Raw genomic sequence first — 24,789 nt, 5'->3', positions numbered from 1 at the left:
GCCAAGCAGGCCTATTCATTGGTCCAGCCCAGCTCAAGTGCCAGTACAAGAAAGAAGAAACACGCGTCGACCAATCCAGGCACATTGCGCAGAAGATTTCGATCGATGGTAATCAGTTCATAGCATGTCAAATGCAGAAGCGTATCACCTAGCAACAGCTAGGCGTCAGCATATTTATCTGGCTGAACACCGTCAGACTAGACTATGCAAACAATTTGTGTTCAGCATATTTATCAGCCCCAGCATACATGTAATGCAATGCGTCTGCCCCAACGACTCAAATCTTATTGAAATCCAGGTCCCCAATTTTTTCAGGCATGTTTACAGCGCTTGATTGATGGCATACAAGCCGCAATTGGCCACATGAAGATACACCGACTGTCTGACTCTATGCAGCAATTTCCTTTTTTTTCCCAAACACACCCTCTGGAGCAAGATCAACATCTGGAGCAATTTCCTTTTTTCCCCCCCAAACACACCCTCTGGAGCAAGATCAACATCCATCGCCAATGACCACACCACCTTATTCAGCCTGCATCCAACTTTACATCCATCCTTGAGATAGGAGTCCAAACGCTGATCTGCAAGGAGGGAAGGAGACCAACCGGACAGCAGTGTTACACTCACTCTTCTGTTCTGTCCTACAGCAATGAACTGGACCGGAAGGCTGAGCAGACGCACCTTCGAACTGCTGTTCCTAGTTGGTGGAGGAAGCAAGGACTTCGAGGAGGGAAGCGGCAAAGTGCATCTGGACCTCCTCATCGATCGTCAAGAAGAGGGGCACATGCACGAACAGAGATTTGATGCCGTGTTGCTCCGCGAACCGAAGAGAGTGGTAGTACACATAGTTGCATACAAACCGACCAGTGTCGTCGGAGGGCACCACGTCGTAGCCTATCTTCCGGAGCGACTTGGTCAATTCATTCACTGGCAGGGTAGTCTGGTTGGTTATGAAAAGGGTGATTAATATCAGGATCACCAATGCTTTCAATGGAAAATATCAATCAAAAAGCCTAAAGGATTAAGTGTGTGCATGTAAAATCCAGCTCTGGCAGGTTGTTTGGTACAATAAACAACATTTTGGTGCACAGGTAAAATCCATAGCTCTAGCAGATTGTTTTTTTCTTTTAATGAAACAGGAGGGGCAAGCCCCTACGGAAAAATATATTTCTATATAAATAAAAAAGAGAACTTTGAAGAATACAAATCAGGTTGGGGGAGAACAGAACAAGATAAAATAGAAAAGCCGTTGAAGCCATTGTGATATCGTTGGGGACTAGGTCTTCTATGCACTATAGATAACCGTGGCAAATCTACCAGACTGTTTATCATAGTATTTGTTAATTTCTCACAGATTGATGCTTGAATTCAAATAGAAGTAATAGGAACGGATGAATTACAATACTCCTGCATACAACAACAACAACAACAAAGCCTTTTAGTCGCAAGCAAGTTGGGGTAGTCTATCAATGAATATTTGGTGGGTACAACCAAATACATTAAGAACTTATCAACTTCACACACCTTTGAAGGTAAATATCGCACACAGAAAGCGGATTCCAGATACATAATTATATATGACAAGACATTAAACGAAGTAAGACTGCACATATAAATAACAAGCACCCATCAAATCAAACTTATCAAATCTTTACCTCTCTCGTTCGCAAGATGCTTCCATCAGAGGGCACAATAGGGACCCTCTGCACAGGAACAAATGAAGATGGTCAAAATGCATCAACAAGGTTTATTTGTAAGTCTAGATAACAATAACAGGCATTAGACAACAAAGCGACCTGAGGTTTCCATCCTAGCTCATCTGGACACCGGAAGGTAGCCTCATTAACAGCTTGGTTCTCAAGGGCAAACCTTGTTGCACCACTGTTGACCCCAAAGTGGATCTGAAATATATTCCATAATAAAATCAGTTCCAGTGACACTGGATACAAACTATGTTTTCTAAAATATATTTTCAGAGAAAAAGCATGACAATCCACAAGATGAAACTAATTCTTGTGACAACAGAAGCATTAGTTTCCAATCATCATTTAAGATGCTTTACTTTTTCTCGATAATTTTGAAGGGCGGGCCTGGTGCAAGCGGTAGAGTCTTACCGCCTGTGACCGGAAGGTCCCGGGTTCGAGTCGCGGTCTCCTCGCATTGCACAGGCGAAGATAAGGCTTGCCACCGACACCCTTCCCCAGACCCCGCACAGAGCGGGAGCTCTGCACTGGGTACGCCCCTTTTTACTTTTTCTCGATAATTTTAATGCTGTAAGGTGAACATCTTATCACATGGTCAAATAAGAGGGTAAAATTCTTGTGAATTGTAATTAGGCCTTCACCATAAGACGAAGCGTATCAACTAGCAATATGCATTGACATTGATGAGTACCCAATAATTATGCTTTAAATGATACTTGATAATGCATTATATATCCATTAAATACTGCAGAATTCATAGTTTCATTCGGCAATGCATGAAAGAACTTGCTATATGAACTGCGATAGTTTGAATGCTAATCTCCTGGTTTGAGAGAATAAAAACATGGTAAACATTAGAACACAGATATTTTAGCTATAAGTTAGAGGAACACTGATTCATCTAGCGTGATCCTAGACTACACTATCAAATCAAGAATATGGTTAGCACTGAGCACTCACCCAAATAACTTGTCCCTGTGCAGACGACCCAGTTCCTCTGTCTGCAATAGCAGACTCTAAAACCTTATATAATGTGGGAAGTGACCCCTGCCCTGCTGTTTCAAGAACTGTACAGCTTCCAAGGACAAGATTTTTTGGCAACCCTCGCTTTTCCAAGAAAGAATTAAGATTGGTCACAATTTTCTCAGTTGGGTTCTCAGCAACCCCATGGAACTTCTTAAATCCAGTAACATGGACAGTGACAACTGAAGGTCCTTCTGATCCCATCTACCCTTTTTACTTTTGAGCTAAACAGCAAAGAATTGCCCTCCAGAAGCCTGAATAACAAAGATCAACAGATGGATAAACATTAGCAAGTCACACACTTTAACAGATACAAAGTAATGAGAATTTTCGTTGTTAAAACAGAGCAGTGTGGCAGGCAGGCCACCTATATAAACCTACAGAAATCCTAAGACATGGAAAAACTACTGCAACAAACAACCGTACTCCAAAAACCCGTATCACAAGGGTAAGAAAATGGGTGAATATTAGCAAGGCACACAATTAACCAGACTCCAGACGCAAGGCATTGTGGCAATCTGCTTTTAAACAAGGACGAGCAACGTGGCAAGACCATCAATATGAACTCATCAAATCCTAAGGCGTGGACCAACTACGCAGGCAGCTCTGACTGTCCCAAGTAAAGCTACTTGGATACAGTATGAAAAGAAGCTCGAATGTTTATACAGTACAGCAGACTGAAGTAACAGCATACTATGCGTGGACCTGAGTTCATTGAAAGTAAAGTCAAACAAGAATCAGGAACACGTTTATCAGCAAAGTCACCTAGACAGGCAACACCCACGACCATATTCTTCGAACATGATAAGGCAATCATTGTTCAGTATTTTATTGAGAAGTGATCAACCCATAGAACAATAGCATCAAGCAAAGCAGGGGGGGGGGGGGGGGGGGGGGGGGGGGGGGGGGGGGGGGCGGGGCGGGGGCGGGGGTGTGGAGGAGGAGGACGGGAGACTTATACATGATAGAAATTGGTCTGAGCAAAAATAATCGATGAAAAGCTTATATTCAGATAAGTAGGACAAGAAACTAATTCCCAGGTAAGAAAGCACTAGCGACCACAGCGACAGACTGAAGCACTAGCATCTGTCTAATGTCTACCCCCTAACAAAGCAAGCCTGACCACAAGTGCGTTCTTAGTCTTACTACCGAAATCTCAACCAATATGAACGGAACTAGCACGCAGCCTTCAAAGTCCAAAGCATCTGTCTTTCAATCCAGCCGGGTATAAACTGAAACCAACGTTCGCCAGTACAGAGAACAGAGAAGAAAGAAAACAAGACAAAGGCGGGCGGCTGCTTCCAATCATTATCGTGGCTACTAGTCAACTCTGTGCAGCATAAACGTCACAATCAGGCGCAACCAGCAGATTGCAACCGAGTGAGCAAGGAATTCACAAGAACCACAGCGACAGACTGAAGCACTAGCATCTGTCTAATCCCAATTCTATAGTACCCCATGCCCAATTAAGCACCAGGCACTGAATGCAACCGAGTGAGCAAGAAATTCACAAGAACCCGAGAGGTTCAGGGACTAATCGAAGTAAAACCGCCACCTTTGGGCCCGAGATGACCCCGATCACCTCACTCACAACCACCCCTCGCAAATCCAGCGGATAAACCGTCAGGACGAGCCCGAATTTCGCCGGCAAAGCAAGGAATCTTCCGGACTCGGGAGCCAATTGAGGGGGGCCGGGCGGAGCTGCGCCGCAGGCAAATTAAAAAACCACGGCCGCCCCGCCGCCGCAGGCTGCACCAGACCACCAGCCAGCCAGGCAAGCCAACCGAGCACGCGGAATTCTCACCGTGGGAGCAGCGGAGGTGCCGCGGACGGGAAAAGTGATCTCGGGCGCCGTTCTCGTGGCGCGGCTCTCGCACGCAGCGGGAGGGGGACGGCAGCAGATGGATGGATACAGAGGAGGAGGTGGGATGGGAGAAAGAGGCAGCCAGCCGGAGCCAGGCGAGCCTGGTCCGTCCGTCCCTTTTAAAGCGCATCGCAACGCATCTGGAGGTGGAGGGGTCAGGTGAGCAGTGCTTCTGAACACTGTTGGAACTGCAGAAGCAATCGAGAGGCGTGGCGGAGCCCCCTCGGCAGTGGCTGGTAGTGGCGGGTCCCACCCCACCCTGAGCTTACAGGTGGTAGTGCGAGCTAGCTAGTGGGGCTAGTGGCTAGTAGCAGCTGCTCCCTCCGTTCAATTCTCACTTTCCTCGCTTTTAGGGAAACTGTTTAAAGTTTGATTGAAATTATATAAAAATACTAGTATTTATGATATAAGCTAAATATTATTAAATTAGTTATAAAATATACTTGATAGTAAATTTAGTTATAGACATAAATATTAATTATTCACTGTAAATTTGAACCGTGCTAATTGTTGGCTCCCATCAGGATCAATTAAGACGATAGACACAAGCAAGCAGCAGCTCAGGACGTGCCAACTTAGCGGCTCACTGTAACAGCATGTTCGTTTCGTCGTAAACGATCATGGATTATTTATTGCTGACTAGTTTGGTGTAAGAGAAAAATACTATTTTAGCTTATAATTCACGATCGTATATGAGCAAGCGAACAGGTTGTCGTTCTGACTACACTCCATCACAAAGCCTGTTTCGAAGTTGGAATACAGAAATTTTATAGAAATAGTGTAGGAATTTCAAAAAAGCAGTTCAATTTTTTTTTTAAATCAACGGGGGAGAGATTCCCCACCAAACTTTTTCATTTCAGGGCTCCACAAGTGTGGAGATGTTCGGCCCCGTTCGGCTTGCTGAAACTTGGCTGAAAAACACTATTCTGGCTGAATTGTTGTGAGAGAAAAATACTATTCTAGCTGAAAAAATAAGCCGAACAAGCCGGTTTCTGGGTAAGCCGAATGGGGCCGTTCGAGGTACTACAGTGGAGAAGAAAACAGCTCCAGTTGTTCAGGTTAGTTACATCTAGATCATTCCTGAAGCGTTTGCGCCAAATTACAAGATCATCACAGATTTTTGAGATCACAGATTGACTAGAAGGAGACTCATTCCTGAAGATCTCCCCGTTTCTGGCGTCCCACAACCGCCAAAGGATAGCTTGTAGGATGAAGGGACAAAGCTTGGCGTCAAGGTTTGGGGGAACGTCGGCATTCCAAGCATCAACGTCAGATAGAGTTGCCACACCGCTAAGGTTAAGTGTAACACCCTCCGTGTTACATCCTAAATTATTTATATGTTAGTGCATGTGATGGAGTGCATAGATAAAGCATTGCAATTAAAATGATCAATAAAAGTGTTAAACAAAAAGTTATTTCATAACTCATACAGCTAACAAGTAGGGTTGTAAACCAATTTTTATTGAACAAAAATACTATAGAACATATATGTGGCACTTAAATAAAGTTTAGAGTATAAACTTTATAGATGACAATGAAATACTTGCTGTAGAAAAATAACATTGCTAACTAGTGTTTCCAATAGCTTAGAAATGGGACTTGAAATCAAAACTAGCTTAAAGACTTAGAAAATTCTTTAGTTTAAAAAAAGTTTGACAGCACTGGGTTTGCGAATTTATTCCGAGAAATCTAGTTAAAGATTAGTACTATGTTTTAGTTCTTCGGGGTAGCCTAATATGCTCTCTTGAGCATGGTGAAGGTGGCTTGGTTCCAAGATCATTCGTTTAGTTTTTACGGGTGCTTTAAAATTCGTGCACGACACAGCCTCGGGATGTCTGCTGCCGTGTGCGTGGTAACCACGCGGCCAGCCCGCGACGCGCACATGGCCGCGTCCCACGCGGTCATCCCGTGCCGCCACGCCGGGTCGGTCGAGCCCGCTTGGGCTTGGCCGAGGCCGGCCGCAGCGAGCCGCTGGCCCCATGCCCTGCTGCCCTGCCTCGCACTACCGTCATTAGTGCCGCCACGGCCGCACTACGCTATCGTCGCCTCGCCGTCGTATCCGCACCCCCCTACGGCTCTGCACCACTGTTGCGCGCGCAAGGCGTATCCGCGACATCGGCACATGGTCGTACCTGCTGTCACCTCGCCCATAAAGGCGCGACAGTCGCTCGTGCCGTGTCGATCACGGATGCACACAGGCCTTGTCCGTAGCGCCTGTGCGTGTGCGTCCTGATCACGCCGCTCGCACCCCGCCAAGGCGAGGACGAGCTGAGCTCTGACCTACCCCCTCCCCCTCTTTCTTCGTTGTTGCCATGGTGGACTGAGACGCACCATTAAATAAGCAGGGAGAAGTCACCATTGCCCGATTCGTCGCATCGCTGGCTTCGTCACCTAGCTGCCTAGCTACCCGCCCCCATCCCACCTTGAATAGCGTCCGGTCGAGCTTCAATTTTGGAGCTTTTCCCCGCCACCATGCCGATAAGGCTGAGTCCGCCCATCACCGAGGGCAGCTTCCATCTGACCACCTCGGGCCAAATTGGCTGCACCGCTAGACTTGTCTCGAACCCCTTCTCGCCATACGCATCTAAGACGTACCCCTACCGCTGTTCCGACACTGCTGACGCGGTCGTGTCCACCATGACTCGTCACTGAGCTCGCCGCGCGTACATGGCCAGCCTTGGTCAAGGCGTCTTCGGCCGAACCATCGCCTCGCCCGGGTCCTTGGTGAGTCGCTGATGCTCACCCGCTACCTCTATTGTTCCCTTAGTGCCGTGGCTCACCGGAATGTTGTCATCGCCACCACAGGTTGCGCGTAGCGTGGCGAAGTCGCCCTACTTCGTCTCCAGTCTTCGAATCACTGCCCATTGTTGCGTGTTGGCCCGTAGGTGAGCATCGGTCCTCTAAATGGGTCGAGGGAGTCCCCAGTTGGCCGGCGTAGCGGCCTAGTGCCGGTCAATGCCGCGCCAGCGAGCGCGGAGGTGTCGGGGACCTCCCAGATGTGAAGACGAGTTAATACGAGGGCCTTCTTGCATAAACACTATCAATAGAAATAGTGCGCATAGTCGTTGTGTTAATAAAGGATAGCACGGGGGTGTTTCTGCAAAAGCGCCTGCGCGCGGGGGCTTCTCCGCCGTGGGCCGGCCTCGCGTGGGCCGTCGCGCGCTGCGTTGCGTGGGCCGCGCGTGTGGGCCGCGCACCAGAATTCATTTTTCTTTTTCATAAGGAATTAGAGATAGTTTTCTAATTTAATTTCTGAGCTGATCTTTGGCAATTAATATAAAATCGGATAGATATTCAAAAATTGTAAAATAAATTTTGTTAGGTTCATAAAATTATGCTATATCTATTGGTGTATTTAGTTCATATTTATACATATTGATACCAGAAGCTATTAAATCGTTTGAAAGTGCTTCATATTATTAAAATGAATCATTGTAGGAATTTTTATGATAAATTGGTGATAGCTTTAGTCCTGAAATTTTTATGGTAGCAAGCTTCATTGTATTATTATGTGCTCACTGTAATTTTTGTAGCTTTAGAATAGACTAAGCATTAGGGAGTTAAATGATCTTTGTTTCAATATATATTAAATCATTAGTAGAAATAAAGATATATTCTTCATTTGTAAAGCTAGGTGTTTGTTAGTTGAACCCAACACTTTGCTTGGTAAAGATGATAGTTAGCTTAGTTTGCTTGAGGTACCACAAAAAAGATATGATTTTTCTAAGATATATTAATCATATTAAATCATATCTTTTTTACGAAATTAAATGAAGATAATTTTTATATGAAAATTATAGATCTCGACGAGATCTACAACTTTCTAGTTTTAAGTTTTTTCATTTGAAGTCGTTAAGATACTGAAAAAAATTAATGACATATTTAGACTTAATGGTATTTTTTACTTTTTATACCTGCACTTTAACATCGTTAAAGTCTAATCTAACGGCAGTGGCATGAAGGGAAAAAAAGTTAAAATAGTGACGTTGAAGTCCGCTGAACTTTTTCAATGGCTCACATAAAATTACGATCTTTTTTAACTACTCACCGGTAATTCCCCAAGGAATATTGCAGCCTGCCGAATCGGAGAATGCAGCTCATCGCTGGTTCTGTGAGCAGCGGCGTCGCCAGCGAGGTGAGTACGTGTGTGAGGCTCCGTAGCATGGCCGATGCAGTGGCAGCCAGATTGGGCACCAGCGATGGTAACGAGAGATGAGTAAGGGTCTGTCTAATTCGCCACCAAAACGTTAAATTTTTCAAGATTTCTTGTCACATCAAATCTTTGGACGCATGTATGAAGCATTAAATATAAATAAAAAATAAAACTAATTACACAGTTTAGACGAAATCCACGAGACGAATCTTTTAAGCCTAATTAGACTATGATTGAACACTAATTATCAAATATCAACGAAAATGCTACGGTATTATTTTACCAAAATTTTTGCCATCTAAACTGGACCTAAGCTGGGTTGTCACCATCGCCCGTGAGACAGTAGGCTTGGAGAGTAGGGAGAGGGGACTGAGAAGTAGCTGTGAAAATGGAGCTGCAGGTAGGCGGTGCATTAAGAGAGGGGGCAGATAAAGTACTTTTGACCAAATTCATCTCGCCGTAGTCGCCGAGGTTGCTGTTGGGACGACGCGCAGGCTCATCGGTGTTGTCGTCGTCCATGCCAGCGCCGATGTCAGACAAGTTGGCGGGCTGAGCAGGTCGTACTCATCCAACTTGCGTTATATTGGTGGTGTTTGACTTATAAACTATGATTTATTGGTTAATAAATAGTATTTTTTTACACCAAATTAGTTAATAGTATTTTTAGCCATGACTTATAAGCCAAACCAGCCCAAATAAATAGGGCGATATTCTCTGATGTGAATGTGAAGAAACAGATAAACGGACTTTTGAAGATTTTGTGTCAAGATACCGTCGCTCTTGGGAGGTACTCCCTACGTCCAAAAGTGGTAATCATATTAGACGAAAGGAAAATAGTTTAGAGATTTATGTTAAAAGTGTCTCTAACATGATATTATTGTTTTTCGGCCGCCGACATTATATTAATATTATAAAAAAATTAATAGTCAAAATCTATTTTATATGACTTTCCCTACTATCTATTACGATTAGGATATGTCTAGGTAACAACCGGATGTTTTCGCCCCTCCTAACAACTGAATTTTGCATATGCACTTCACTGTTTTAAAGCTATAGTTACACTGTCTTATTACTATATTCACAATGATTTGTTCAGCGTAATTTATTAAACATGGTGATGTAATTTTAGGATAACGCAACTTCTATTTCTATGGATTGCAGATTTCAGATAAACATATGCCAAAATTTTCAGAAAAAAATACAAATTATTTTTATGGATTGCAGATATCAGAGAGATATATGTCAAATTATTCACAAATTTTAGAACAAATCACAAAATATTCACACATTACGGTGGGACCCACCCTCCCTAACCTTATCCCTGCCCTTCCCTCCGAACGCCTCATCAATCCCAGCGGCAGCGATGGAGGGCTCCGCGTCCGCCGTCGTCGGGTTCTCCTCGTCCGGGAAGGCAACTTCCCCGTCGTCTTCGTTGTGCTGGGGCGGCGGCAAGCTATGCGGGACCTGTGCTTGGGGCAGCGACGGAGGGAGCGTGGAGCTTTGCTGGGGTGGCAGCAAGGGGCGGTTGCAGAGGGAGCGGCAAAACGGATTGCGAACCAGAGAGAGCGAGATCGACGACCACAAATTCGGTTGTTAGATGGAGCAAAAACAACCGGTTGACATATAGCAATTGTATACGATTACCATTTTTGGATGGAGGGACTATAATTTTTTCCAGCTACTACTGTCAAATTTATATAGCAATTATTGTAAAGTAATCTGCTGCACCCCTGTACGCGTGGCAGGGGTAGGCGCCAAAAGGGCTCCCCTGCTGCTGCACTGTAGCCGCAGCAGGCGCCGAAAGGCTCCCCTGTCGCACTGTAGCCACAGCAGGGGCATACGCCAAAGTCAGTTCTGCTGTCACATTTAGTCACTGTAGCAGTATGGCAGACTGGCATATATATATACTAGGATTAGATAGATAGAGTTGTATTTATAGCTTCTCACTGCAACTCAGTAAAGAGAGCGAGTTCAGTTTTGCTATCTCCTCTACGGAGCTTCGGGCAATGCTGGTGCTTATGCTGTGTGTATGAGCACTCTGTTCTCCCTCCCTTCTTCTACCTCTAGCCATAGTGTGTGGTCGACAACATCAGTGAGCGGTCGGCTCACCCGTGTGAAAGATCCAAGGGCCAACAAGTAGTATCAGAGCCGTACAAGCACCGTCGTCGGACTAATCGCTAGCGATGACGGATGGTTTAGAGATGGACGATAGCAGCGACGCTGCTGTGGCTGTCCAGCCACGACAGAAGGTCATCGTGCGCATGGTGTGGGAAGTCAGCAGCACTAGTTAGCCGACGCTGACTCACATCAACTATGACGAGTGGGCGGTGACCATGAAGGTCAACCTCAGAGCCCGATGGCTCTGAAATACCATTGATAAGGGCACAAACAATGAAGAAGACGACATGTCAACGTTGGAGGCTATCCTCGCTGCTGTGCCAGCGGAGTATAGGGAACCGTTGGGGGCAAAGAACTCTGCTAAGGAGGCGTGAGAGGGCATTACAGCGATGCGCGTCGACTTCGACTACGCAAAGAAGGCGACAGCCCAATTGATGAACTAGGAGTACGCCACCCTCAAGTTCAAGGATGGTGAGTCGGTGGAGGACTTCTCCCTTCACCTGCAGTTGCTCATCAGCAAGCTAAGAAGCCACGACTTCACCATCGACGAAGAAGAGGCCGTCTTCAAGTACCTCCACTCCATGCCAGTGAAGTACATCTGTATCGCTCTCTCCATAGAGACGATGCTGAACTTGTCCACCCTCACCATTGAGGATGTGATAGACCATCTATAGGCGGTGGATGAGCGCATGGAGCAGGCTACAGCAACGACGGACAACGGCAAGATGCTGCTAATAGAGGAGGAGTGGGCTACCCAGATGAAGAAGTCCGAGGAAGCCTCCTTCAGCTGCGGCGGCGATGACAAGCACCGTGTCAAGGCTTCTTCAGAGAAGAAGAAGAAAAAGGTCGACCCCAACGTCTATCGACGCTGCAGGAAGATGGGACATTAGGTAAAGTAGTGTCCAAATTGCAAGCAAGAGAAGAAGGCTGAGGCTCATTTAGTGTAGGCTAATGAGGATGATGAGGCCACTCTCCTTATGGTGATGTTTTATGCACTACACGATGTTGAGGCGAAGGAGAAGGGAGAGGTGATGGCGGTGGAGGGGCACAGTAAGGCTCTAAAGGCTATCAACCTCAACGAACCATGCGCCCAAGTCCACCTCGGACATGTGGGGCGACGAGTAGGAGCAGCGGTGGTACCTAGACTCTGGCGCCAGCAACCACATGACGGGCTCCAAGGAAGCCTTCTCCGAGCTCGACGGCAACATGACCGGCACGGTAAAGTTCGGTGACGGCTCAAGGGTGGCGATCCGAGGGTGCGGCACCATCATCTTTAGGTGCTAGAACAATGAGCACCGCGCGTTGACGGATGTGTACTACATCCCGTAGCTGCATTCAAGCATTGTCAGCATAGAGAAGCTGGACGAGCGTGGCTGCAAGGTACTGATCGAGAGCGGCGTCTTCTCACGAAGATAAAATGCTCATGTAATTGATTGTACCTACTGTACCATCTTTGGTGTTTTGACCTAGCACTAAAACTTGACATGTCATTATATGCATTGCAAAGCATTCATAAAGTAGAAAATTTTGAATGCATTCACTAAATAAGATTTATTTCATAATGTTGTTATTTTATGTGATGTGATTCAAAACCCTAAATAAAGATCATGACCACAAGGGTCAAATTTCATGTGATCATGTGAGACCATGTGTCAATTGACTCAAATAACCCTAATGGGCCATGTTACTGGTCAAAAATCAAAGTTAAGTAAAAAGGTATACAAATCAAATTTGAATTCAAATTCAAACCATAAAAGTCCTTTTTGCCTCTTTTGTCTAATTCAAAATCCATTTGGAATTTGGGGTTGTGACAAAAAGCAAAGTTGAAGCTTATTTAATAAGGATCAACTTTGGTATTCAAAGTTTTTAAAGTTTACATATAAAATTTGGAGTAATTTTGAAATAATTCAAATGCTCAAATGCATCCCAAATTTAAATTTCAAAATGGAGTCAGAATTTGAAAATGTTCCTTGAAGAAAAGTTGTAGAGTTTGAAAAGTTGAGCAACTTTCATTTTTGGAGATTTTCAACTTCTTTAGAAAATTTGTGAGTAATTTGCAAAATAAACACAGTGGCAATTATGTAAATACTTCAAAAATCAAAACCCGGCCAAGCGCCACCTCCCTGCTTGCCGCCGACGCCACGCAGCTGCCGCCGCCGATCGTTTTCCGCCGCTTTCTTGCGCGGTGACACGCAGCAAGCTCCGTGGCAAGCTCGTGCGTGAGCTGTCGACGCCGGACACGTTCTTCCCGGCTATAAATAGGAGCACCGCCGCCGTCGTCCTCCCTTTTTTTCCCTCTGCTCTGCTCCGCCACCGATTAGCTCCGCTGCTCGTCGTAGCCACCATCGAACTGCGTCCGTCATGCCTAGCTACACCAGTGTGATCGCCTCGACCTTGTGCTCCTCTTTAGCTTGCTCGCGTTGTTTGGGTTGGACGGAATCGCCCGGCGCAACACATTCTTCCCCGTGACCGGCCGAAGCTCCGCCACCATCGACCTCACCGTGGCCACGTCGATCCAGGTCGTCTCTGCCTTCACCAAGCACACCGGTGTGATCGTGGTGAGCTCCTGAGCGTGATGCTCGCTCCACTTTAGCCTCTACCGCACCGTGGTCAGGGTTGTGCCGTGCGCCGTCGCACCCGCGCCGCCATGGCCTACGTAGAGCTCACTCCGGTGCGCGTGCTGCTATTTTGAGGACTGGGGTAGATTCACAGGGTTGTGTAGGTCATGCTGGTGCGGTCTGCCTCGCCAGAGCATCACCGCCGGCGCGTTTTGGCCGACCGGTAATGGCAGCGCTGCCGTGCTCTGTGTCTGTGTCACTGACGAGCGGGGCCTGGCTGTCAGTGAGAGAGAGCGTGAGAATAGTGAGATTTGGTTATTTCTAAATTTTGAATAGTGCTGAAACTTTAGAAATTTATAGGAAAATAATCATAGCTCCAAAAATTCTGAAAATTTGTGTATAGCTTCTATACATGTTCTAGTATGGTTTAAAAATATGAAACTTGAAATTTGAATAAATTTTTAATGTTCAAAAATTCAGTCAATTAATTAATAAATGTAATTTCCATGAATTTTGTAGGCCACTGTATAACTCCAAAAATTATGAATTTTATTTTGGTACACTATTTTGTCATGAGAAAGCTTACATAAAATTTTGAGGTCATCTAGAACAAGTTCATTTTTGGGCTTATTTCCAAATTAATTCAAAAATAGATAAAAGCAAACCCTAAGTGTTAGATTAGTGTTTGATCTTGTTTTGATCATGTTTTATGACCAATAGGGTTTCAAGATCAATTTGGTCAAGTCACTTGTGTGGTCATTGATGGTAGAATTGCAAGTTGGTTTTGTTGGCTTGCAACCGTACCGTGAAGGAAAGATGTATTTGAGGTGTTATTATATTTTATGCACCATGAAAGCATCATGTTTGCATTATCATCATGTTGAAGCATATGTTATTATTTCGTGTAGAATTCGAGAGTGAAACGATTCTAGTTGAGCAAGTTATGGAAGAATTCCTAGTTGTCATGGGATTCGATAATTGTGGTACTGATCCAGAACCCGAGATCATCAACGAAGGCAAGCCCCGGTTTATGCATTAAACCATTACCTTGTTTACTTTGAAAAGCTTATCACCTATGTTACCTATTGCATTAAGTTGATTTATTCAAATGTTACCTACTTGATGCATTGCCTACCTTATTAATTGTTTACCATCCTTGAAGATGTTTTCATTTACAAAGGCGTAGAATGCTTAGTATGCTTTATGGTAGGCTTTCAAAGTAAAAGTTTTGATACAATCAAAGATGGCATACTGGCCAAAGAAAGAAAGAAGATAGAATGAACTAGAGACTAGTCGGGTGACTTATCTTGAATGTTGGGTAATGTTGCCGACTATGTCGCTTAAAGGCCACTCATTGTGGATCTTCTGAACGAGACACTTTGTAGTACAGGTCATATACTCCGGTAAGCCTACTTCGGCTAATCCGACACTAAGATGAATGCCCATGCATTGAGAGTGGAGAGATGGCGGGAGTAGCGTGTACCCTCGTGGCTGGAATGTGGCCGGATTTGAGGTGTGCTGTGCTCTCGAGTGGCGTGGAGACGGCTTAGTATAGGAGGATCCGGTAGCGAGGTTGATATATGCAAGATTAAGTTCTACATATGTCGTGTGATAAGGAATCCCCAGCTGGGACTTGAAACAATTCGAATTGCCGGTGCTCCATGAATATGGAGACTCGATTCATTACAAAAGCAATGCAGGACTAGTGAATTACTAAAACATGAGAAAAGAATGGAATAAGAAGGATTGGAACATGGGATATGAACACTTAGTTGAGATAATGAACTAAGAATACTTAGAGGTAAAAACTTAAAAATAGGATCAAGAATAGTAAGCTTTTGGCAAAGAACTTTTGAATCTTGCTACATCCTTACCTTGCCCCAACACCTGCATCTCTAAAGTCTTACACCCCCTTTATGTCAGGTTAGTCTTGTTGAGTACTTTTGTACTTAGGGTTTGTTAACCCTTGTTGCAGGTGAGTCGTATGCGCAGGCTTGTTTTGGTTCCTGCTGCATGTCTGTGTTCGAAGTCAATGACGATGAGGAATGATGAATGGCCTTTGGACAAGGCACTAGTTTGTATGATAAATAATGTTAATGTAATATTATCCCGCTACTATGGTTGTATGACACTTATGGTATTGTAAGTTTGAAAATAACTAGTTTGTAAACTATGTTATCTTAAGACTTCCGCTATCTTTTACTCTGATGTATATATTTGAATAAACTATTGTAATCTACAATGTCTGTGATTGGGATCCTGTTCAAAAAAATCGTGGATGATTCGGGTTTCCCGAAGACACCTGACAGACCTATTAAGTTGTTGGGAACTCGTGTACGTTATCAAAGGTCTATTGAGACAATGATAGATGCACGTGAGCCCGATTTCTTAGGAGGTTCTGCCACACCTGCTCAACTTGAAGGTGGAGTAGCTGGTGTGCCTAGTAGCACAACACATCGAGGAGCCATGGCTGTGGCATGTCCGGTTCGTCCATCTTAGCTTCGACACGCTCAGTTGGCTGGAGAAGATAGTCCAAGGGCTGCCCCACATCAAGCACGTAGGTGAGCTGTGTGATAGCTGCCTCGTCAGGAAGTCGAGGTGGCTGTCGTTCCTAAAGGCAGCCAAGTATCGTGCGATGGACGCTCTCGAGCTCATCCACGACGATCTCTGTGGGCCAATCACGCCAGCTACAAACGGTGGTCGGCGGTATTTCATCCTGCTCGTGGATGATTACAGTCGCTATATGTGGCTGCAACTCCTGATGAGCAAGGACGAGGCGATGGAGGTGATCAAGAAGTTCAAGGCATGCGTGGAGATGGAGAGTGGCAAGAAGCTACGCATGCTGCGGACTGATCACGTTGGTGAATTCAATTCAGTGGAGTTCGCTGCATACTGCATGGGTCAGGGTATGGTGCAACACCACACCGCGTCATACTCACCATAGCAGAATAGCATGGTGGAACGGCAGAACCAGATAGTGGTCGGCATGGCTCGATCTATGATAAAGGCCAAGAGCATACCAGCAAGGTTCTAGGGTGAGACGGTGACCACGATAGTGTTCATCCTCAACCGCGCGCCCACAAAGGCTCTAAAGGGCGTGACGCCGTTCGAAGCTTGGTATGGGCGTAAGTCAAGCGTGTCCTTCCTCTAAACATTTGGTTGCATTGGTCACATCAGAAAGACGAAGCCGGTCCTTATCAAGCTGGTGGATAGGAGCACACCGATGGTGCTCCTTGGCTACGAGGAAGGTACCAAGGTATACCGGATCTACGACCCATGCGAAGGCAAGGTGGTTGTCTCACGTGACGTCGTGTTCAATGAGAAGGCGGCGTGGGACTAGGACAGTACGTGCATGGGGGAAGCTGGCGGCTTCACCAGCACCTTCATCGTCGAGCACTTGGTCATCCATGGTGGTGGAGACGCTAGAGAGGAGGTGCCGACCACTCCAGCAACAGAGCCGAGCACTCTGGGGGCGGTGCCGAGCACTCCAGGAGGGATGTCAAGCATTCGAGGAGTGGTGCCGAGCGGTCCTGTAGTGGTGCCGACCACTCTAGGACGGTGTCAAACGCTCCCGTAGCAGAGCCGAGAGGTCTTGCAGTGGTGTCGACCACTCCAAGACTAGTGACGAGCACTCCTGGAGGGGTGCCGACCACTCCAGTAGGAGTGGTGACGAGTGGTCCAAGAGAAGTGCCAAGCATTGCAGCTGAGGTGCCGAGCACTTCAGGTGCTGTGCCGACCACTCAAGCGGAACATGGGACTCCATCGACGCCGATCGAGTTTGCCTCATCTCCAAGCGACATCACCGAGTTCATGGATGCTTTCCATGATGGTGAGGAGGTGTGGTTCCGTAGGCTGGACGACATCGTCGGTGGCATAGGGTCCTTAGGCCTGGCGGGTCGACTGCTTAATGTCCTAGAGCTGCTTCTCTTTAGTGCAGAGGAACTACCCACGTTCGCGCTGGCCGAGCGTGGTGCAAATTGACGACGAGCGATGCTGGAGGAGATGAAGACGATCGAGGAAAATGAGACTTGGGAGCTCGTCGATCCACCTCCAGGATATCGTCCAATCGAGCCGAAGTGGTTGTATAAGGTTAAGCGGGACGAGCGCGGTGCCATTGTCAAGCACAAGGCCTGCCTTATCGCCCGAGGCTTTGCCCAGCATGAGGACATCGACTTCGAGGAATTCTTTACGCCGGTAGCGCGCATGGAGTCTATCTGACTGCTGCTGGCTTTGGCAGCAGTGAAGGACTAGCGCGTCAATCACCTGGATGTAAAATTGGCCAAGCTTAATGCCATGCTGGGCGAGCTTGGGTTCATGCAATGCGCAACCGAGCACGCGCTCTACACGCGGCGATGGGGGAAGGAGGAGCTCATCATCGGCGTGTATGTGGATGACTTGATCATCATCGGCGCGCGTGCGAAGGACATCGACAGCTTCAAACGTGAGATGCTCGTTTTTGAATGAGCGATCTCGATGCGCTCTCCTACTACCTCGGCATCGAGGTGAGATAGGGAAGGAGGAGCTCACGTTCGGTCATAGCGCATACGGCTCGAAGCTGTTGGAGCGGAGCGGCATGGCCGAGTGCAAGCCGTGCGTGACTCCGATGGAGGAGTGGTTGAAGCTGATGAAGGTCAGTACCACGGCGAAGGTAGATGCAACACTCTACCGAAGCATTGTCGGTGGTCTGCGCTGCCTAGTCCACACTAGGCTGGACATTGCATTCGCCATAGGCTACGTCAGCCGCTTCATGGAGAATATCCGAGAGGATCACTGGGCCGTGGTGAAGCGGCTGCTACACTACGTCAGGGGGATGGTGGATCAGGGGATCGTCTTCCCCAAGACCGACGGAAGTGGGCTGCAGCTCACTGTGTTCAGCGATGCAGACATGGTGAGGGACATCGATGGACGGCGGAGCACCTCTGGCGTGCTCGTCTTCCTCGGGTCGGTTCCAATCTCATGGCTGTTGCTGAAATAGAATGTGGTGGCGCTATCCATGAGTGAGGCAGAGTACGTGGCGGCGGCCACAGCGGCGTGCCAAGCTGTGTGGCTGAGCCGGCTGCTGGGCGAGCTGACCGGTGTGGAAGCTCACCCACCAGCATTGATGGTGGACAACCAGCCCGCCATCGCCCTCGCGAAGAATCCGGTTCTCCACGACCGGAGCAAGCACATCGACGTCAAGTTTCACTTCCTTAGGGACTGTGTCGATGGAGGGCAGATCGTCATCGAGTTCATCGAAACTGGTCGGCAGCTCGCGGACGTCCTCACCAAGCCGCTCGGCCATCTTCGATTCACGAAGCTAAAGAAGTGATCGGCATGGTGGAGGTTCTAGGGTTAGCAGCAGGATTATGGGAAGAATTATAAAGTAATCTGCTGCTCCCCTTGCTGCTGCACTGTAGCCGCCAAAAGGGCTCCCTGGCTGATGCACTGTAGCCGTGGCAGGGACAGACGTCGAAAGGCTCCCCTGCCGCACTGTAGCCACAGCAGGGGCAGGCTCAAAGTCAGCTCTAATGTCATATCTAATCACTGTAGCAGTATGACAATATGACATCCTGGTATGTTTGTATACGAGGATTAGATGAGTAAAGTTATATTTATAGCTTTTCACTGCAACTCAATAAAAGAGCGAGTTTAACTTGTGCAGCTGGCGGTAATCTAGAGCCAAATTAAAGCGCTCGTATAGATGCCAACAAGAACTACTATCCACCTATAGGATTCGCCACTAACATAAACTAGTCCTTGACGAGCTTCAAAGTAGGCCTGATCATCATCATCATCCCTGATATGACTAAAATTAAGTAGCAGTGACAGGAGGGAGAACCTGGAACTGAGATCGTAATATATAATGGGAGGGAGGGTGGATGGATTGGATGATTCATTACCGGCTTCTAGAACGAGTTATTACGTACTAAGCATTTTCATGCATGATGGGTGACGAGGTGAGATGCGTACGCACATGGATTGTTTAATTTTGATTAATCATTTGAAAGATGTTGTCGCTGAATATATGGGATCGGCCATCGCTTTCACCTGGAAGCTACTCCAGGTAGCGGAGCTGTGCCTGTGAGGCACAAGCTTGGTTAGCAGCAGCCACACCACATATCCACGCTGGAAATAAAAAGCCCGGCGGAAACGGAAAGGTGGATGCGGATGCATTTGCTTCGCCGTCGGCGGCGTGTCGCTGTCTTATCCAGACGCACGAGCATACGCACAAACACATATTGCACCACCCATCCGATGAGGGCAGCAACTCTGGTTGCTTGTCTTGTGCAACCCACCTAGCGAGTAGTAGCTACCTGCAAGTAAGTTTTAGGGTCGCTCTGATGAATGTCGGCAATCGGCATGCAGAAAAAAAACTAGTTCAGGCTGTGTTTGTGCTGGTCAGAACTTTGATCCAGTCTGAAGCTCCCGGCCGGCCCCCATTGCCAATGCAATTTCTTGAATACTTTTGCTCTGCCTTCTTGAAGATACTCTGACATGCATCGTCCTTTGCTTTACCAAATGGTTAGTACCAGTAGGCAGTAGAATAGAACTAGGGTCCGTTTAGTTCCCCTCCAAAACATCAAATTTTTCAAGATTTTTCGTCACATCGAATATTTGGACGCATGCATGAAGCATTAAATATAAATAAAAAATAAAACTAATTACACAGTTTAGACGAAATTCACGAGATGAATCTTTTAAGCCTAATTAGACTATGATTGGACACTAATTGCTAAATAACAACGAAAATGCTATAATATCGTTTTGCCAAAATTTTCGGTAAGTAAACTGGGCTCTATAGAAGAGAAAAAAAAGGGAAGGCAACGACACCTTGCACTGTCTAGTCCAGACAATGGAATCCACACTGCTCAAGAATCGATCAGGGATTCAGGAACTGAAAGAAGATAAAGGGTTGACAACGACGAAGCCCCTGCAAGGCTGGCAGGCTGCAACCCTTCATGGTCGAGGGTAGATCTGAAAGTACAGTTCTCCATTTCCTTTACGCACTACGATTCACTGGGAGTGCGAGACACTCGTAACAAACAGGTTCATATCATATATTCAGATGAATTCATTATTGATTCATCAGCAGCGTCAGGTCCTAGTAGTTAGGCAGTATAAGTCACTTTCCGTCCTTGAAGAAACGACTTAAGGCTGTAAGTAGACATTTGGATGGATGGATGGCCCCCCTCGACAGTCGTTTCGTCCGCTTGCTCGCGTCTTCCCCGTCCTTCCGTCCACCGTCGTCTCATCACTCACTCTCACCGAACCCAACCAATCACAACGGAGCTGCACTAACGAATCCTCCGCCCGCGCACTCCGTAGTGGAGAGGGCCGTTGCATTCTACAGATGAGCGGACCTAATGAGATGAGCGGCTTATACAAGGCCCAAGCGCCGTATGCAGTGGGCTCGAGGAGCCGTCTGGCACGCGAGGCCCAATGAGGCCAGCCCACGACTCCTAGGCTCCGAGCAGCAGCCGTGCCCACGGCGGCGTGCGTGCGCAACTGCTCATGTACCGCCACGCCACGCCTTGCCTGCTCAGCTAGTCAGCTGCCTGTCGTGCTCTGTCCTTCGCATTACCCTTCACCCTTCCCAGAACTGCGTAAAAAACCTGGTGCTCTTTTTCTTTAAATTTGATTAAACTTTACAAGATCTTCCGTCCATAGCCTCCTTTTATCTCTTTTCCAGCAATGGGCAATTCTAGCAACCTAATGGAAGCTTTTGGATCTAGTTCTCCAAGGACAAGGACCCCAAATTCGACTCTTAAACCTCGTAACCTTCTTCAATCAAACCAAGTCAACTTAGATCAACCTTGGTCAACCTGGTGGCTGACTTCGAGAAGTGATCTTTGGATTTTAAATGGTTCTATAATCCTTATGAGTTATATTTAAGACCCCTAATTTCAATCTCTCTTCTTCAAATTCAAGATTATCAAAATAATGTTATGTCGAACCATCCGGTGACTCGTCGGACTTTTTGCCAGATCACTTGCTCAGCGGAATTAGTTAAATTGAGTTGTCACTCTCTCATCCCTCTTAGCCCCACTTGTCAGCTCGAAATGGAGTCTCCAAGATGCCTGGTTCAGATCCCTCTCCATCTTACTCACTCACTCTCATCCTCTCTCTCTTCAAGGTGGAGAAAACAAGAACTATAGAGAGAAAGGAAGAGAATGAACAGAAAGAAAAGAAGAAGAAATTTAAGCTAAGACTAAGCATCAACAACTCAAGGAGAAGATGAAGATCATCATCTCCATCTCCATCACCTCAGTGAGCTCAAGAAACATCTCTCATTTCTCAATCGCAAATCCAAACCCTAACTCTTGATTTTATATTGCTTAAGGTGAAAATGAAGAGGCTAGCTACTTAATCTATCTCAAGTGTAAGCTCTACTTCCCTCTCACCCAATTATCCCATGGATTTCTTAGGTCTTTCCCTAATTCAGGAATATGTGTTTCATGCAAGAAATCACAAACTCCTTCAGTTTCATCTCTCCCACTTGGAAGGAAAAAGAAGCAAGGTGTTGATGGCACAGCGAAAACGACCCCAGAAGGTTTCAGAAGACTCGAGAGGACTCCACACCGAGGCGGAGCCCGAGTGGCTGCCAGGTGTAAGCCGGCCGGCTCCCTGGCCCACATGTCAGCCCCTCCTTCGAATGTCGGTTCTCTACCGCCTCCTAGAATGCATCAACGCCGTTCTTTAAGTCGGTTTGATCCAAAGGCTCACGATGGACGTTCCGGCCAATATATACCAGCCCCTACCCCCCTCCCACAGGCGTTGGATAAGTTATTTGAGAAGACAGAAACCGTAATCATCCTCAGAGCTCCACCATATTCTAGGGCATAGCTAGTTAGGCTAGGTCTAGAGGGAGGCAAGCAGGCTTCGCTTGGATTCCTAATCTTGTCAAGAGTGTGATTTAGTATAATCTATCTACCCCCTCTCTTTTGTATCTCTTATTACTTTTATATGTTTGCTACAATTGTTATGATAACATTGGTATTCACAATATTCATGTTCTTAGTTATAATGGTCATCGTCTACTTTGATTATATACTTAGTATAGCTAGTTTATCATTATGTTTATGCATAAGTTCGTATAGCGCTCGCTCTGGTGTACACAGGGTGAGTGGTCGACATTGTGTAAGAGTGGTGCTTATACGTTGTTCACCTGCGGATACACCCTATATTCTGTGTCATGTGGTAGATCGCGGATGTGACACTCCCGTTGAATCTTTTGTAGTCCACCCCTCGAATATAGGTGCAAGTAAGGTCCGGTTATGAAGGAAGAACATGCTCTGTTCTTAATCTTTCTTAGTAATATCCCTTATGTGTAGATATAAAGATGACTTTAGCCATGACTACTAGGTGTAATTGCACTAATCTATGTATGCTTTGACTTGTAATTAAGAATGACTTAGGAATTATTCCTCTAATATTCTACTTAACCATGCTAATGCCATAGAAAAGAGTACTCTGAGTGATTTATCATTAATCCATACTTATCATATACATAATTTATTCTATGACTTACCCCTGTTGTGAGTAGAATATTAGTTATGGTTTACTTCTCTATCAATAGCATAAGTTATCAATACATGTCCGTGCCAAACGTTCCCTGTGATAAAATATAAATAACGATACCTAAAATACTCTCGGATAAAGTGCTACGATGGTATAATTATCTGTGCGCTTGCAGATTCCTTTCATTGATATATATATATATATATATATATATATATATATATATATATATATATATATTCTTCCTAGTCACATGAAATATTAAAGTACTTCTTAGTGTCATTCTAGAAGTGGCACTAGGTAGTACTAACAAGCATTTTTTGCACCAATACTAGGGATGACAACTTAGTAAAAGATGCTAAGAAATGTAAATAACATAGGGTGACTACTTAAAACAAGTGACACGTTAATAAATACCAACACAAGGCATGGCCGCATAAGCATGGTTTAGTGGCCCAAGAGTCACATATCCACCAAAGCTAAGTTACCAAGATTTAACTTCATGAATTTCCCTCTTTTGTTCAAGTTTGGTTTAATTCCCTATCACTAAATTCACTCTCCAAATAAAGGGTCAAACCTTAAGTTGCACAACCCTAGATAGCACACATCCCTATGAAACATCGCCCACAACCCTTGCCCCAATCTCAAGAACACCAAACTTCTCTATGACTTGGGTAATTCACCCTAGAAAACATTACCCATAAACCCTAGTCCCAAGCTCAAGAACACCAAATCTTGCTCTATGACTTGGGTAATTCACCTCAGCTCAGGACAATGGCTCACATATACTGCACCAAATCTGCAAATCCATAATTTAAGCAAAGTAATATTCCATATGATTTGCATAAACAACCCATCTTAGAAGAGTGGCTTATATGAAATAATTGCAGTTCCACATTTTGAGTAACGTAAGAGTTTTGGAGGATATGCTGATGCCCGTCTCATTCAAATGACCAAGAGAGAACATCTAAAGCTTCTTACATGATGGTGATATATAATTCATCATTCATAGAAAGGTTAGAGATTCTGAAAAAAAAACTCAATGTAAGCTTCCTCGACCAACACGTGGCCCAACAACCAAACAACACCAACTCTTTAACACATTTAGTGATCAAGATTTTTATCGAGTGGTGAAGCTGAGAAATATCACCCTTCCAGGTGTCATACTCGATGCATAGGTAATCTATTGGATCAGCATACACATCTAAGACATAAGTAAGATTGACAATAATGTTGAACTCAAATAAGCTCCTTTCTCTAAAATCTTTTACTTTTATTGATATGGTATCAGTTGAACATCACGGGGTATTAAAATGTAAGCAAATATTTTAGGAGGGAGTTGGAAATAAGAGACCAGTTGTACACAGTATAAACTATAAATCAATGTATTTATTAAGTTAAATTCAAACAAAGCAATCCATCGCAAGGCTTCAAGCCAAACTGAACGTAAGGTATTACACTATTTAGCGATTCGGGAATAAAAAAAAACCTTGGTATGGCGATAGTAAAATGACAAATTTGAAATGATAATTGCATAGGTTATGGAGTTAGTTAAATTTACGAGGGAAGCACGACTAGTAGTCTTCGTTCAGGAATAGTGGCAGACACAACATTGTATAATATTGGGTGTGCAAAATAACTATGAAATATTTTCACACTCAATGATTACTTTTATGACATTTGGTAACTCACTTAGTGACTTGGTATGTATGGAATGAACAATTAAATCTATTGGTATTTTTAGCCTTACAGTGGCAACCTTCTATACTTAGAATGTTTCTCATGTTTATCTATTCCCTGGATATTTATCATTATATAAAATATCTAGATTGAGAGTATCCCATGTATAATTTCACTAGTGTTTATCTATTC

The 24,789-nt window shown here is 45.4% G+C and overlaps 1 protein-coding gene across 2 annotated transcripts; it reads right to left on the bottom strand.

The window, feature by feature from the left end:
- Window positions 1–100: 100 nt before the first annotated feature.
- On the bottom strand, window positions 101–4,694 carry LOC136550479 (uncharacterized). Of its 2 annotated transcripts, none has more exons than XM_066542058.1 (6): window positions 4,531–4,694; window positions 2,682–2,980; window positions 1,797–1,904; window positions 1,656–1,703; window positions 682–940; window positions 101–581 (listed from the first exon to the last, which is right to left on the bottom strand). In XM_066542058.1, exons 2-5 carry the CDS (start codon window positions 2,928–2,930, stop codon window positions 698–700), a joined length of 648 nt encoding a protein of 215 aa, XP_066398155.1. In that variant the 5' UTR covers window positions 2,931–2,980; window positions 4,531–4,694; the 3' UTR covers window positions 101–581; window positions 682–697. The 2 variants fall into 2 exon arrangements, with proteins under 2 accessions (XP_066398155.1, XP_066398153.1); XM_066542056.1 differs by having other exon boundaries at window positions 105–581; window positions 1,797–1,901; window positions 2,664–2,980.
- Between the last annotated feature and the right edge of the window lie 20,095 nt (window positions 4,695–24,789).

Source organism: Miscanthus floridulus, chromosome 4, assembly GCF_019320115.1.
Source record: "Miscanthus floridulus cultivar M001 chromosome 4, ASM1932011v1, whole genome shotgun sequence".
In the NCBI taxonomy this organism is placed as follows: Eukaryota; Viridiplantae; Streptophyta; class Magnoliopsida; order Poales; family Poaceae; genus Miscanthus; species Miscanthus floridulus.
Note: the sequence above shows the minus strand (reverse complement) of the source record. Positions and strands in the feature narration are given on the sequence as shown.

Bases quoted from the DNA above. Each gene is read 5' to 3' on its own strand.
- LOC136550479 (XM_066542056.1), bottom strand. From the start codon at position 2,930: ATGGGATCAGAAGGACCTTCAGTTGTCACTGTCCATGTTACTGGATTT. The intron at 1,902-2,663 runs GTGAGTGCTCAG...AATATATTTCAG, and splicing joins CACAGGGACAAGTTATTTGG to ATCCACTTTGGGGTCAACAG. The intron at 941-1,655 runs GTAAAGATTTGA...ATAACCAACCAG, and splicing joins GCATCTTGCGAACGAGAGAG to ACTACCCTGCCAGTGAATGA.